This window comes from Sprattus sprattus (genome assembly GCF_963457725.1).
Source record: "Sprattus sprattus genome assembly, chromosome: 3".
Lineage (NCBI taxonomy): Eukaryota > Metazoa > Chordata > Actinopteri > Clupeiformes > Clupeidae > Sprattus > Sprattus sprattus.
This window is the reverse complement of record NC_137922.1, coordinates 11,952,458-11,967,457: the sequence shown is the minus strand read 5'-3', so window position 1 is coordinate 11,967,457 and position 15,000 is coordinate 11,952,458. Positions and strand designations below refer to the sequence as shown.

The 15,000-nt window shown below is 45.8% G+C and overlaps 2 protein-coding genes across 3 annotated transcripts in view; both read right to left on the bottom strand.

The window, feature by feature from the left end:
* Nucleotides 1-6,700, bottom strand: part of pla2r1 (phospholipase A2 receptor 1) — a gene marked incomplete at both ends in the record, with an annotated part of 28,846 nt that extends 22,146 nt beyond the window's left edge. Inside the window, 8 exons of the mRNA XM_080834703.1 lie at nucleotides 164-321; nucleotides 724-912; nucleotides 1,345-1,497; nucleotides 1,727-1,840; nucleotides 2,179-2,346; nucleotides 2,704-2,877; nucleotides 3,255-3,638; nucleotides 6,562-6,700. Coding sequence (XP_080690829.1) covers nucleotides 164-321; nucleotides 724-912; nucleotides 1,345-1,497; nucleotides 1,727-1,840; nucleotides 2,179-2,346; nucleotides 2,704-2,877; nucleotides 3,255-3,638; nucleotides 6,562-6,700 — 1,479 coding nt within the window. The remainder of the gene's footprint in view (nucleotides 1-163; nucleotides 322-723; nucleotides 913-1,344; nucleotides 1,498-1,726; nucleotides 1,841-2,178; nucleotides 2,347-2,703; nucleotides 2,878-3,254; nucleotides 3,639-6,561) is intronic.
* A 392-nt stretch (nucleotides 6,701-7,092) lies between these two features.
* itgb6 (integrin, beta 6) overlaps nucleotides 7,093-15,000 on the bottom strand; it is an 18,887-nt gene continuing 10,979 nt past the window's right edge. For both annotated transcript variants that reach the window (XM_080834152.1, XM_080834153.1), the window contains exons 11-17: nucleotides 14,181-14,440; nucleotides 13,186-13,337; nucleotides 12,145-12,367; nucleotides 10,846-10,946; nucleotides 9,201-9,317; nucleotides 8,006-8,172; nucleotides 7,093-7,764 (exon numbers count right to left, since the gene is read on the bottom strand). In XM_080834152.1, coding sequence (XP_080690278.1) covers nucleotides 7,663-7,764; nucleotides 8,006-8,172; nucleotides 9,201-9,317; nucleotides 10,846-10,946; nucleotides 12,145-12,367; nucleotides 13,186-13,337; nucleotides 14,181-14,440 — 1,122 coding nt within the window. In that variant the 3' untranslated portion in view covers nucleotides 7,093-7,662. The remainder of the gene's footprint in view (nucleotides 7,765-8,005; nucleotides 8,173-9,200; nucleotides 9,318-10,845; nucleotides 10,947-12,144; nucleotides 12,368-13,185; nucleotides 13,338-14,180; nucleotides 14,441-15,000) is intronic.

Below are 15,000 nucleotides of genomic sequence, written 5' to 3'. Positions count from 1 at the left end.
ATACATATAAAATGTACTTGTACTTGAATTGTATATGTATTGTAATGGTCATTAGTGTATATAACACATTATATGTTGTATATAAAATGTATATGACATATGTTGTATAAAATAAAATAAACATTTACAGATATCCACAGTTTGTATGTGTGTGTGTGTGTACCTGTGGGTCGGTTTTGCCACACACACGGGCGTTATGGGCCTGCAGGAACCGTTCCAGCTGGTGCCAGACTGTCATGGAAACGGGCGAGCCGTTGGACCACTCTACAGATGTTGCTGATGCTGACTTGAACAGACCAATCCACACAGCTGGAGCTGACACTGTACACACACATAGAACACACACTCACACAGTGCTGGCAAACCAGTCATACTCTGGTAACCAGTAACCAGTTATTGAAAAAAATCAATGTGATGTGACTGATGAAAGCCCCCTCTGACACACTATGCATTCACCATAACTACAGTTTCCTGGCCATTAATAATCAAATGTAAATGTCAGGTATTTTGCCGACACTTTTATCCAAAGCGACTCACACCCTCGAACCCGGGTTGTCCACCTAAAGGGCTGTGACGCTATCCACCACGCCCACGATCGGACGTAGTTACTGTGGTGACAATGCTCCCTGTCCACCCGCAGCTGACATGGTTACTATAGCGACTACTTCCTTTCCCACTGTCTGTCGCGTGCGGTTACCGTGGTGTCTGTGTGTGTATACTGACCGTTGGTGAGCAGGCTGAGCAGAAGCTCCAGCTGGGAGAGCGACTGCACACTGGTCAGCTCCGCGCCGTGCGAGCGGCACGCGCTGCTGGAGTTGTCCCAGCTCCGGTGCTCCTCCAGGACCCGGTAGCAGAACCGGTTATGGGCCACCCAGTCATTGGGACACACCGTGGCCCGGTACTGCCAGTTCTCTGCCACACAGACACAGAGAGAAATTAGCCATTCATATGTCTGTGCACTCACAGATACATACCAGTGTTGACCTCCACATTTACAGTCTGTTTTCAAGAGGAGATTGGTAGCAGCACCAGCATAGAGATTCACCTAGCATACTAGCATACTACACCAAAAGCACCTCACAGGCAGGGCCAGTGGGATTGTTTCAAAGTAGGCACACAGGACAGTGCTAAAATAAAACAATACAAAATGTAAGCCTTTTTAGAGTAGCCTGATAAACAGCAATGTCTTTCTCTCAAACAGATTATGAACACATCCCAATTTGGATCTTGATTGCCTTTCACAGACATTCGAAATTACATTGTTGACCGCCATCCAAGAGGTATTTTCCCAAACAGTACTGGTGCTATTTCAGGGCGACCTCTTTTTTTTAAGAGTTCCCTTACCTAGAGGTTCGGCTCGGCGGGTGTTATTGGGGGTCTTCTTGCAGATGTAGGACAGAGCCGACTCACACGACAGACTCATCCACTGCTGCGTCCCCGAGACGTGGTTATACACACCGCACTGCCGACTGGCCAGCACAGGGGTGGGGGGCACGGCTGAGGGAGAAGGGGTAAGAGGTGGGCGAGCTGTTAATGGGAATCGATACGAGCCAGTTCAGTGGTACCAACATATTAAGTGCTTTGAAGAACTTGAGCTGGAAGTACACAAAACACACTCTCAAAGACAAACAAACATAAACCACTAAGACCGATCAAGTTCAATCAGACTGCAGAAAAGACATCAGAGCTCAAAGGCCTTTGCGAACTCTGTGGGGGTCATGCCTACTTGAGAAAAGGTCAATCAGAGTGAGGGGAGATCCATCAGACCACTGCCACCCCCCTTCCTTGCCCAGATGGTTTAGTCCGGTCCAGACCATCACCCCAACATCAGCAAGTCTGTCTGGAAAGCAAGCAACAATTGTGCACATAATCAGACTCAGACACACACACACACACACACACACACACACACACATCACATCACATCAATTCCATTGGCAACAAAATAAACCAAAGCATGCATGCAGAAGTCCCACCTAAGGCAAACACAGATATGAACTAATGCACACATACCAATGAGATAACAGGTGAACTACCAATATATCCTGATAAGACTTAGACAGACACAAATACACACACTCCAGTCATTCTTATGAGAATGAGATATAAAACATTCACTGACTACTTCAACTAACACACACATGACACACACACACGCACATGACACACACACGTTACCCCTGATGTACTTCTGTTCTGCCAGGCTGGTGATGCTGAGAAGGTGACCTCCTTGAGCTCTGCAGGAGGCGTGGGCCTGACTCCAGCTGACAGAGGTGTACAGGTTGAACTGGTAGCACGCATGCAGCTCCTGGTTGGTCTCCCACAGGCCGCCGTCACAACCTGAATCTGAGCAATGGAGAGAGGTGAAGGATAAGAGCACTATAAATGTGTGTGTGTGTGTGTGTGTGTGTGTGTGAGAGAGAGAAAGTGTGTGTGTGTGTGTGTGTGTGTGTGTGTGTGTGTGTGTGTGTGTGTGTGTGTGTGTGTGTGTGTGTGTGTGTGTGTGTGTGTGTGTGTGAGTGAGTGAGTGAGTGAGAGTGAGTGAGTGAGTGAGTGAGTGTGGCTGTCTGGCTGTGTGCTTTATACTGTATACGTGCGTGTGTGAGTGTGTGCGTGTGTGCGTGTGTGCGTGAGTACGTGCCTGCGAACGTGCGAGCGTGCGTGCGTACGTGTGTGTGTGTGTGTGTGTGTGTGTGTGTGTACCTGGGCTTGGACAGAAGCCCCATTTCTCGTCCTGGTCGTAGTGGCTGGTGGTGGCACACCAGAGGCGCCGGTCCTCAGTCCCCTCGCTGGTGCACTCAGAGTACCACTTGTAGTTGTACTTGAAGGGCAACGCACAGGGCATCCCATGGGCATTACCCAGCAGAGTGTGGATCTCTGGACATACATACACACACACACACACACACACACACACACAGACACACAGACACACACACACACACACACACACACACACAGACACACACACACACAGACACACACACACACACACACATATATAAACAGTATGTAAATAATACACGCGCACTCACTCATTCACTTGGACACACTCTCTCTCCAGGCATGGGGGGTTGGGGAAGGAGAAAGACCAGAAGAGAGATGGCAAACCGACGGGGCAAAAAAAGATAAAAACTGAACTGAGGACCAGAAGATCTGCCAAACCATACTGTGTGTGAAAATCTTCTAAAGAGAGGGTGGACGTGCCAGGGGTACCAGGTGCCCCCTTCATTCAAACCAGCATAAGCACTCACGCTCGTAGGGGTAGGCGCAGGGTCCCTCCCCAGACGTGGAGTACCTCCGCCACTCGTGGTACGCCATCCTCTTCACCACCAGCTTCATGCCCGTCAACGCCAGCTTCAACTGTGAGGCTCCGTAGAGGGTGTTCCCGTTACAGCGCCACCACATGTTGCGGAGCGGCGAGTCGCACTCGAAGGTGCCCAGGGGCAGCGCCGTGTTGGTGGTGTTGACGCCCAGGCACATGCTGTTGCCCAGGTTGAAGAGGCGGTGCCGGGAGACCCACTTCCACAGCATGGCCCGCGTGGGCCGATCGCAGCTGGACAGCTTCAGACCCGAGGAATCGTCCAGGGTCACACAAAGCTTCAGCTGCACGCTCTCCAGGATGAACGCACCTTTACCTGCCAGAGAGAGAGAGAAAAAACAGACACACACACACACGCACACACACACACACACACACACACACACACACACACACACACACACACACACACACACACACACACACACACACACACACACACACACACACACACACACACACACACACACACACACACACACACACACACACACACACACACACACACACACACACACACGCACACACACACAGAGAGAGAGAGAGTTCGCTTTTTTATTATGCCACCATGGTTATGCAAGTAAAGCTCGTTGGTATTTGCAGAGGTGAAGGGGGAGAGAAGAAAGACAGAGGCATGGGGAGAGTAAGAAAGAGAGTGAGAGAGAGAGAGAGTAAGAAAGAGTGAGAAAGAGGGAAGTATACAAAACAGGGGGGAGAATGAGGGGACAGAACAAATGTGAGCTGAATAAAGATCAGTCGGTGTGTGAGAGGGACCAGTATCACTTCATGTAACAAATAAACGAAACAACAGCATCCACCCCAACTTGAATAGCGCTTGATGAATGCATGTAAGTGCACACTGCAAATCCGCAACAGAGAGTGAGGTTGCGTCTGAGAGAGATATCAGAGAAAGTGAGGCTTTGTGTGTGTGAACGAGGCGACTATCCCAAGATGGAGACACCTTTATCTCCTCCGCACCCGCAGAAGGTAAAATAACCCTTCTCGCGCTGGTGCCACGCCAGGCTGGAGGCATTATCCCTTCTGTGGTATGCATCAGGCTAAACCAACAAGCCATCTCGACCATCGAAACAGGTGGAGAGCTACGGCCTAGAATACAAAAAAAAACTGAGGCCGAACTGACCACTCTGGCTGTGGGAAAAAAAAACGTACCCCCCACCACTTCTCATTTTGGGTGGGAAGGGGGCGGCTGCTCTGAGGTAAGCGATGACAGGGCACCCTATCTGGGCATCACCCTCCCATTCAGGGGCGCTGGAGCGGTGGAGGACGGCAGAATAATAATGCAGGAGACAGATAGAAAGATACGGACGCTGTGTCGAGTTTCACCAAGGCAAAATGGAGCATAATATTTCAGAGTGGGGAGTGAAGGTCTTTTGTTTGCCTGTCTGCAATAGAAGAAAGAAGAGAAAAGAGGATGTGAGGGGGAGAAAAAGAGAAAGCTACCGCAGGTAACTGAAGAGGCGGACAAAAAAGGCACCGCAAGTTAAAATGGGTGACACACACACACACACACACACACACACACACACACACACACACACACACACACACACACACACAGCTGCTAACTTCAAAGCAGACACATGTGGCAGTCTATGGAGCTCTCACCATATGTCTGACATGGCATGTCGGCTTTTGGAATGGACAGACATCTCTTCTGTTCTCACTGCTCGTCCCCAAAGCAACTAAGGCGGGATCCTCAGACGACTCCTAATCCTTACACATCTACATTGATTTCAGTTCACATTTGAACTATACGCTGAATAAATGGGAGAGCATGACAGGATGCCATATTGACGCCATATGGTCGAAGCACTTACAGACAAGACTCATGCCTTTCCTCTCTTTCTCTCTCCTTCCTTCTCTCTTTCACACACGCAATAAATTGCTCAGAGTCATTAACACTCTTTTATCTGACTCACCCATATAGGACATACTGTGTGCACACACTCTCAGTCTGACAACACACACCCCCACCCGCTCTTTTAGTGAGGATTCCTGATTAGATGTGCCTAGGAGGATAGAGATAAAATCTCCAAAAGTCCAAATCAGTACTTTTAGGCGTCCACTTTTTCCACAAAATAGTCCAGAAACTCTGTAATTTTCTCTCTCTCTCTCTCTCTGCCTGTTTCCCTTGAATCCTGAATCACTGCAAGTAAAAGTCAAATAGATGAGGTAATGCGATTGGCCAGCAACAGCTCAGAAGGGCAAGTTTTGGCCTGAAAGTGTTTGTGAGAGTGGGTCTGTCTGTCTGTCTGTTTGTTTTCTGTGTTTGTAAGTCCTCACCATCATTAGTCAACTGACCTAGCGCTGTTTGTGTCTCTCAGGAAAAGGGAAGAATTCAGTCTTGCAACTGGATTGGTGACTTCACAGGAAGAGGTTTACAGAGGATATCTGTCAGCAGAAACACCAACTTCCACATTTGCTGACAATCTTTTTTTTTAACTGTATGCACACTTACACTGACTAGAAAATAGATTTCTTAGTTTTGACATAACAGTTAATTGTGTTTTATTTGTTGTAATGCAATTCATTACTTCAAAAGGAACTCCATCTAACGGTCCTGAATCAATAGTCCTGTATTAATGTAATCTACCGTATGGTTTTCTTGACATTTGCTGGTTACATATCTATCCTGAGACCGTTGTGAAGCGCACTAATGGGTAGCCAACCTGGTTTATTAATTTAAAGTTAAATTTGGAATGGCATGCCATACGATGTGCCAAGTGACCTCTTCATGACGGTGTGGCTCCTAGCAAAAGGGTCATTGCCAATGCTTTCTGTTTTGGCGTACTATCTTATTGATCACATGCCATATGGGACATTAAAGGTATCGCAACACTGTTGTGGGGTTGCGTTTTGGTTTCAGTCGAGGTGTCGGAGTAGCTAGGCTGGTCATTCAGGAAAGTTTGAAAACTTAAGGTTCACCGAATGCATTTTTTTACGGCACCATCTGAGCGCAGATATCGTGAACTGGGAAATGAATCGTAGATGTTCCTCTCCGATGTCTGGACCTAACGTTATCTGCTTTGACATATTTTACAGACCACTATGGCCAACATGCTCGTAAAGGAGAAAATGTGTTTTTTCGGTTGTGGTCTGTAAGCTCAGTTTGTGCGTGAAAGAGATGGAATAGACTAGCCTTTGTGTTGTGTTGTGTTGTGTTACGACATGTTTAGGACAAAGTTCGTTCAAGTTTCATGCAGGCCGAATGAACTTACTGTACAGCTCGGTAAGTTGTTTTTCCCCCAAAACCTCATCGTCCTCAGAGGCACGAGCAAAGCTGTTCAGCAGGACAATACAAAGAGCGAAAAGCGCCCCGTTGGTACAAACATTGCGACGTGAAAAGTATTTGTGCATATCCACAACTGAGAATGATAGAAACTGAAGTGAGTAAGTGCATTCCGGGTTTCGGCAAACTGGCGGATGGATGTTTTTCACAAGCTAACTTTCCGCCGAGTTTTTCGGGGTCCCTACGTCACGTCGCTCTCAGCGGAGCAATGAAAGTGGAGTAGCTTACTCGTCCCTCAGACAGACAACACAGAAGGAGGGAGAAAGAGAGGGGAACTGGGCGGGCTTGTCTGCCTCTGCTGTTGAACCTACACAGGCCTACAATTATAAATCCCTCAAAGTAGCAAACCTCGAGACAACGGAAGTATACATTACGGTAATAACAATTCTGATGTGAAATGAATGGGTAAAGCACTTTGGAAAAGTTAAAAAAAGAAAAGAGAAACGTCGTGGGAGTTATTTGATCCAGCCAACTTCAAATTTATTTTAATAATAATCCTCATTTTATCACACTTATTCAACAATTCAAGGCTCAGCCTCGATTTAAAAAACTGGCCAAATGTGTTTCAGCCAACATTAAAAAAGAAGAAAAAAAAAACATACAAACACAATTTTAAAATAATTAAATCACGGTCATATATTTTTTTAAGTACAATCAAATCCCCTAAACACTAAAAACAAATCCAGTGCACAGTCAAGCAGAAGAATCAGTGGCAAAACCAAATAATTGAATTTGTTCAGTAGTAACATAAGTCTGTAACGTCTTTGCAGTTTTAAAAATGGCAAAATCCCTGAATACACAAACCATTTGATTCTGAAAACATAAGGCAAATCTCAAATTGTCCTTAAAATCCACTCCTCCCTTTCTTTCTCTTTCTCACATATACCCACACATACTCAGATACACACACACACACACACACACACACACACACACACACACACACACACACACACACACACATTCACAGTCAGCAGCTAGTGCAGTCAGCAGCTAGAGTGCGTTTCATCTGTAGTCTCTTATTCCGGACTCAGTAGCTTGGTAGACCAATGTCCACTTTTTGCTTCCCATTGTTTTTGTATGTCACATTTTTGAAGGTTGACGTAGAACTCCTGAAGAGTGGATTTGTGCCCTGGAAAACACACAAAGGACAAGCAACCTTTTAGGGAGGAAATATACCTGGACCCACTTTCCTATAAATGGACATGTCTCTCGCAGAAATGTTATAAGAATGCGTTGCTTTTTGCACATAATACACGCACCATATGTTCAAATGATAAAGACACCGGTTCAGGTGTTGGCAGACACTCCTGTGCCCATATAGATAATATATTTCACTCCTCTTTCACATGAGGTGTTGTAGATAAACATACCGATTGCCATTTGGCCTTTGCTCTTTCTGCCTCAAACTTGGCCACCTCCTTGCGGTCGTGGACAGACACCAGAAGCTTCCAGACCACCAGCAAGATGATGCCGATGGTGAGGACAGACAGGGAGACGCCCAGCACGATCATCGCAATGTCTGGAGGCTCAGGGCAGTCTGAGGAATGAGGATCATTTTATTAGATCTCTTTAAGTTTTTCTTTTGAGTCTTCAGAGAACTAAAATTCTAGATAGAACCTTCTCCATGTCAAAAACATAACGCTTTATCACAGGCTTCTAAACAGAACAGATGGATGCCTTTGCGAAGACAAACCAAACAACTATTTCAGAGGTACCAATGGAAGCATCACAGGTACTGTATATAGCAATATAAAGATTAAGGATTTAAAAATTCTAGGAGATTCTGTTTGATGTACAGTGATAGGATTTGACTGCATTCAAACACTCTGTAGCATCTTGAATATCTCAAAACAATCTGCATGAAATCTAGGGTCACAGTAATTAATTTGGAATTGATAAATAAGCAAGATAAACATCCCAAACCTACCCAAATGCACTCAAAAGGACTTGAATGGGGATTAATTGTGAAAGTATTGAATGGGAAATTGAACTCAATGAGATAACAGAGACCTTTCATTTACCACCATTTAATTGTGGTAAACCTTCAGTGTCAGAAAAATGCTGGAGAAGGTCTTTCCCAGGTGCTTGCAGTTGGCACTTAACTGTGTTAAGTAAGGGACACACACCTGCCTCAATAAACACCACTTCGTCCCAGAGGTCAAAGAGTCCAAAGCTCTACTTTTAGTGCAGCTGAAACCAAAGAAAGGAGGTCTTCCTCAACAACACCATTGTGTTTCAAATAAGATCTGGCTGTGGAAGTGACCAATTAAATCAGCGTCTGTTGAGGCAGGGAGCTTTGGTGCTGCATGACTGAGCAAGACCGGCAGGAGGTGAGTGGTTGGGGTGGTGGTGGCGGTGGTGCGGTGTGGGGGGGGGTCTTACCCAGAGGTGTAAAGTAACAAATTACTTTTACTCACGTTACTGTAATTGAGTAGTTTTTTTGTGTACTTTCTGAGTAGTTTTTGAAATGGGTACTTTTACTTTTACTTGAGTAAAATTTCATCAAAGTAAGGGTACTTTTACTTGAGTACAATATTTCAGTACTTTTTACAACACTGATCTTACCATACTGTTTGAGGTTGTAGACGGTGATGCCCTGGTCAGCCTCAACCAGGCTGAAGGACATGAAGCACTCGCTGGCACTCTGGAGGGAACAGGCGACGGACTGGCTCTCATCGAAGTCTGACACAAAAAACACACACCGTGTCAGATAGAGAGAGAGAGAGAGAAAGTGTGTGTGTGTGTGTGTGTGTGTGTGCACACCTGCATAAGCATAACAAGTATAACGTCTCCCTCGGTTACTTGCATTGTGGGATGGCAAGTGGTGTACAGTGTGTTTTAATGTGCATTTGCACATATAAGAAAAAAAACTAATTTTACAATATTTTGCATCTTTTGTAAAAACATGATCCCTACATTTCTATTCATCTGGTGGCATTTCCATTGTAGGAGTGTCTCCTTTCCCACTGGTTATCTATCAACCGTGACAGTTTGGTGTCAATTTGATTTATTGCGTCTGTTTGAAGTCCAAATTGTCGATCAAATTACTAAACCACAATATCTGTTTTTCTACAAGAAAAGGAATCACCCTACTATTTCCTTTCCCTAAAGGTAAAAGACGCCATGTAAACTGATATCAACCCCCCCCCCCCCCCCACTCCACCTGTCACCCTTCTCTCACCCTCAAGTTCTCTCTTTCCCTTTCTCAGTTTCCTACAGTGAGACAGCGATGTCCATTTCAGAGTCCAGTCACCACGTCTCGTGTCGCCCCCATTGTGTCTCCCCTGATGGGAAGCAGTGTGGAGGGAGGGGGCTGGTGGGCGGTGGCAGAAGTACGCGCCACTGGCTGCGGTTAGCGATCAGATACGCGGCTCTGCTTGCGCTCTTGTGAGTGCGGCCACAAAGGGCCCCGCCGTGAAAAGGGGCCTGAAGGAGCAGCACTCGTGTTCAATGGGCCCCAAACAAAAGCCTCGGCTGTACAACAAGGTAAATAGCATGTCCTCTTTTGTGGAGTGGCGGTCCAGATAATCTGGCTCTTGATGGGGAAGGGTGGAGTGTGGAGGCGAGGGGGGGGGGGGGGGGGGGATTTGAGCGGAGGTGAGGGGGAGACGAGAGCTTTTGGAGGGGCCACTTCAGACTGCCCGTGTTCCTAAGCCAGTGTAGCAAGGAAAACAAGCTAATGAGACTGTGTGTGTGGTCCTCATGGTCATGAATAAAACAACTCATGCCGCACAACACCACTGGATGAACTGTTATCAGACAACGCTGGTCTTGCAGTCACTAAGACATTGCTACATGACTGAGGTCAATTAAGAAATACAGTGCATCAACAATGAAGGCCTGAACACAATGCAATCACGTTACCAGTAACCTTGGTTGGTGTGGTTACAGAGACACAATAATGTTTCAAGTGAATCAGAGAGAAAGATATGGAGAGGCTGAGTTAAGGGGCTGAACTCTCACAAATTGACCCACAAAAATAGGACACTCTTATTATGTCCTTTCGATTACATCTAGATTATGTCCTCAAACCCTCTAGAGGAGACTGAGACATCACAATGCGCCACACACCATTGACTTAGACATCTAGAGAGATTAAGCTGAAAGAATGACCTTTCCTTTGTCAAAGAATGACTTTATCAGTGTAGACATGAAACACACAGCTCTTTCGTGACAAGTACAGAGGTGTGTGGGCAACGCACACACTTACCTGTTGAATTGCTGACAAAGGTGAGAGGAGAGCTGCAAACATGAAGACATCTTTCCCTCTCGGGAGACTCCTCTTGCTGGAGGTGACACTCAACACAAGGCCTGTGGGGAATCACATACATACACATACACACACACACACACACACACACATAAACACACACACACACACACACACACACACACACACACACACACACACAAACAGTCCATCACCTCTTCTAAGAACACTCCCTCTGAGAGCGGGCCTTTCATTGTGTGCCTCTGAATGCAAGAAAAGAGGGTCCACTTTCAAGCCAAGGCACTCCCACATGTCCTGGCCACTTGGAAGTGTTTTTCCCAGGGCTACCCACTCTATCTCAGCATCTTGGCGCTGGATGAATGGAGGGCGACAGGGCCTCTGGAAACAGGGGGGAAAGGAAATACTCTTGGACCCGTGTGATGTGCTTCAGTGTCTCTCCATCCCCCTGGAGGATCAGAGGAGGGACGGCGGTTGAACATGAGGAGAGAGGAGAAGAGGATATCCATGCTCTTGGGCCTATCAGTGGGGAGTACATGGTGTAATGTGGCAAACATCAAAAGGACCAAAGAGTTCTGTGGGGTGACTTGGTGAGAAACGCACTCCAAGGCCTGGGTTCTGCAAGGTAAAAGGTCTACGCCAGTCTAGTCTGTGTTCCATTAACGTAACCGTGTCCGGAGGATTCATGGACTGGAATACCGGCCCTGATAGTTCTTTAGCTTTTACTAACTCAGCGGAAAATTTCCAAATAGAACCAAACTGATTCACAGTATAGCAAAGATATGTATATGACAGTTAATGAGTGCACAGGGAGTTATGACCAACTGTTAAATCATCTGAATCTGTAAATATATATATATTTATAGATATCGACAGCAAATAAAAGTAAAGCAAATACATCTTCAAATAAAGCTCCAGAGCTGGTAATGTTGATAACGTGAGCTTATCCTCCTGAACAACCCTAAGGAACTCGACCAGGACAGTCCAGTTTATCAGTTGTTAAGAAAGATACATTGAATCCTGCTTGTTCTCTGTTAACATTTAGAGCAATTCCATGGAAACTAGATGGAAAATAGATAACGTTCTGTTCAAATTCCGGCAGAACAAATCCTGTGGTTTAACCATATTCAACTTACAAAATGCTAAGTGTGTGTGTGCGTGTGTGTGTGTGTCTTAGTGTGTGCATGTGTGTGAGTGTGTGTGTGTGTGTGTGTGTGTGTGTGTGTGTGTGTGTGTGTGTGATCAGGACCAGTGTATGGTTGCACAGGTGGTGTGTGTTACCTGATGGAGGAGCAGGAGTCTCCACAGGTCGGGCACTTCTCACAGGTGTCTCCTGACGCTCCGGCCACCGAGCACACACAGCTCCCGCACACACACTTTCCCCTCCCAGTGCACACGGCCCCATCCTCGGACACACACACATCTGTGCTGGTGCTGCAGTTGCAGTACTCTCCCATCCAGCCAGGGTGACACACACACTCTCCACAGTCACACTCACCATGACCTATGAAAGCATGAGACATAACACACACACACACACACGCACACACACACACACACACACACACAAACAGTAAAAAAAAATGTAATTCATGGAAACCGACATAGACACATAGTCATTCTCTCTCCCTCTCTCTTTCTCTCTCTCTCTCTCACTCACACACACACACACACACACACACACACACACACACACACACACACTCACCACTCACACACACACACACACCAAAGAGAGATACTTTGTGTCTTCTTCTACTCCCTTTAGCATAGAAGTAAACAAAAAACCAACAGTGAACGAAGTTGTAGGAACATGTTCTAACCGCAACCCTTCACCACATGTCTGTGTGTCCTTCTCAGAGCTGTGTGTGAGTGTCAGCTGTAATATGGTGTGTTATTATTTCATTAACATTCCACAGGGGGGAGTGGGTCCTATTCAATTACCTCCATCCCCCCTTGTTTTCACAGAAGCAGAGTTACACTTTACAACCTCAGCAGGTCTGGGTTTAAATCAAAGACACTTTATCTTGCCTGCACGTGTCAAGGTGTGTGTGTGTGTGTGTGTGCGTGTGCATGCCATATAGGTGTGAGTATTTTTTTATGAATTACAATATTTTGCACAAGAATATATGAAATATGTGCATATATGAATATTTTTTTAGTATGAAAATGTGTTGAATTTTGGTGTGTGTACTTGCCATATTGAATACATCAGTACGTTCTGTGTGGTCGAACAATCACACAAGAATACTTGTGTATGTGTGTGTGGTTGTGTGTGAGTGTGTGTGTTTCAATTAAGGTATCATCGCCATGGTTACTGACCCCCACAGAGTTCCCCTCGGAAGCGGAGGCAGGAGAAGTTGTCACACTCGCAGTAGGCACCGTACACACGACCGAAGCTGGAGGGATCACACAGGCACTCCCCACAGAAACACATACCCTGTCCACTGCACACCTCAGCCCTCTCATCCAGTCTGTACAGAGAAAGAGAGAGAGAGAGAGAACGACAGAGAGACAGAGAGAGAGAGACAGAGGAGGAGGAAAGGGATAAAGTGACAGAGGGAATGATGATGAGAGAAGGGTGGAAAGGAAGAGGAGTCAGTGGAGTCGAGGGAGTGAGTAAAAGACTTGCCATACAAGCTGGAACCTTTTATGGTTCCTAGTGATAAGGGTCCTCATGCTTTCCTCTGGAGAAAAGCACCCAAAGGTTCCACTTAGTGCAGTTAACCTAGTGAACAATAAACGCAGACAATATCTGAACTTCCTGGAGGTTTGACCCATGACATCTCCAGATAAACTTAAAACCAGCGTAGTCTACCAGCTGAACTCTGTAACGATTCAATACATTATTTTACATCCCTCCATACTTATCCAGGGAAGAATTAATTTCGACTTGACAAAAGTGAAGTCTAATATTGTGATGTAAAGTGACCAAAGCACTGATGTTCACTCATTTGTATAGAAAGTAGATTGTGGAGTATAGCCGGCTGACACAGTGCCATTCCTTTTTCTATCTTCCCCTGTAAAGCCCCAATGAGCCCCGAATCAGAAATCAGCCAGAATCCCCTCCGCCCATCTCTAAGATAGAGCGTGAGGTAGAGTTAGGGAAGAGTTACAAATGTGTCCCACTAGATGCTTCATCATCTTCTGCTTTGTCAACCAGACCTCCTTGCTGTAGCCAGAGGACTCACCTGCAGTCAACCAGACCTCCTTGCTGTAGCCAGAGGACTCACCTGCAGTCAACCAGACCTCCTTGCTGTAGCCAGAGGACTCACCTGCAGTCAACCAGACCTCCTTGCTGTAGCCAGAGGACTCACCTGCAGTCACTGCTCTGGGCCTTCTCCTCCGTGCACTCGCACCTGGGCCCCATGTAGCCGGGCTCACACACACAGGTGCCACAGGTCAGCGTGCCGTGGCCGCAGTGGCTGCTGTTGGCCTGCGGGAAGAGCTGGCAGTCACAGGCGCACAGGGACTCCAGCTCCACCTCCAGGGCCTGCTGCATCCCCACCGGGCGGATTTGGAAGTGCTGTGGCCCCGACAGGCAACCAGCCAACTGCAATGTCACGTTGAAGGACACCTTGAGAGGACACACGGTTAAAATCAGAGTTATGTTAGGTTAAAAGTTAAGTTCATTTAAGTTCAATATATCCCAGTTCATTGAATTGTTCAGTTCAGTTTGCATTTATATATTTACAGTTTAGTTCAGGTTGATATTTTTATGAATTTTTCATTTTTATTTATATATTTATAGTTAAGTTAGTTAAAAAAAACACTTTGCAGTTTGGTTCAAACCAACATTTCAATATTTAGTTAACAAATATTGAAATAAGCATTTTTATTAAAATTCAAGTGGATCTTCAGGAAAAGTAAAATTTACTGCGCAGACTAAATTGAAATTTAAATAAAATAGATAACTATAGTATAGATAATATTTATATTCAATTTTGTCCAGTGTCCACTCGCTTTACATGATTTGGTCAGTTGAACACTCTCAGATATAAGGGTTTTGAATATATGTCAGGTTCCATAGAACAGAAAATACTTTACATTTGTGATATCTGATATACTCATCTTAGTTCTTCTATTTTCTGTAACCACGGGTGAAAAAAACAACTCTCCTTCCCCAAATAAATTCCG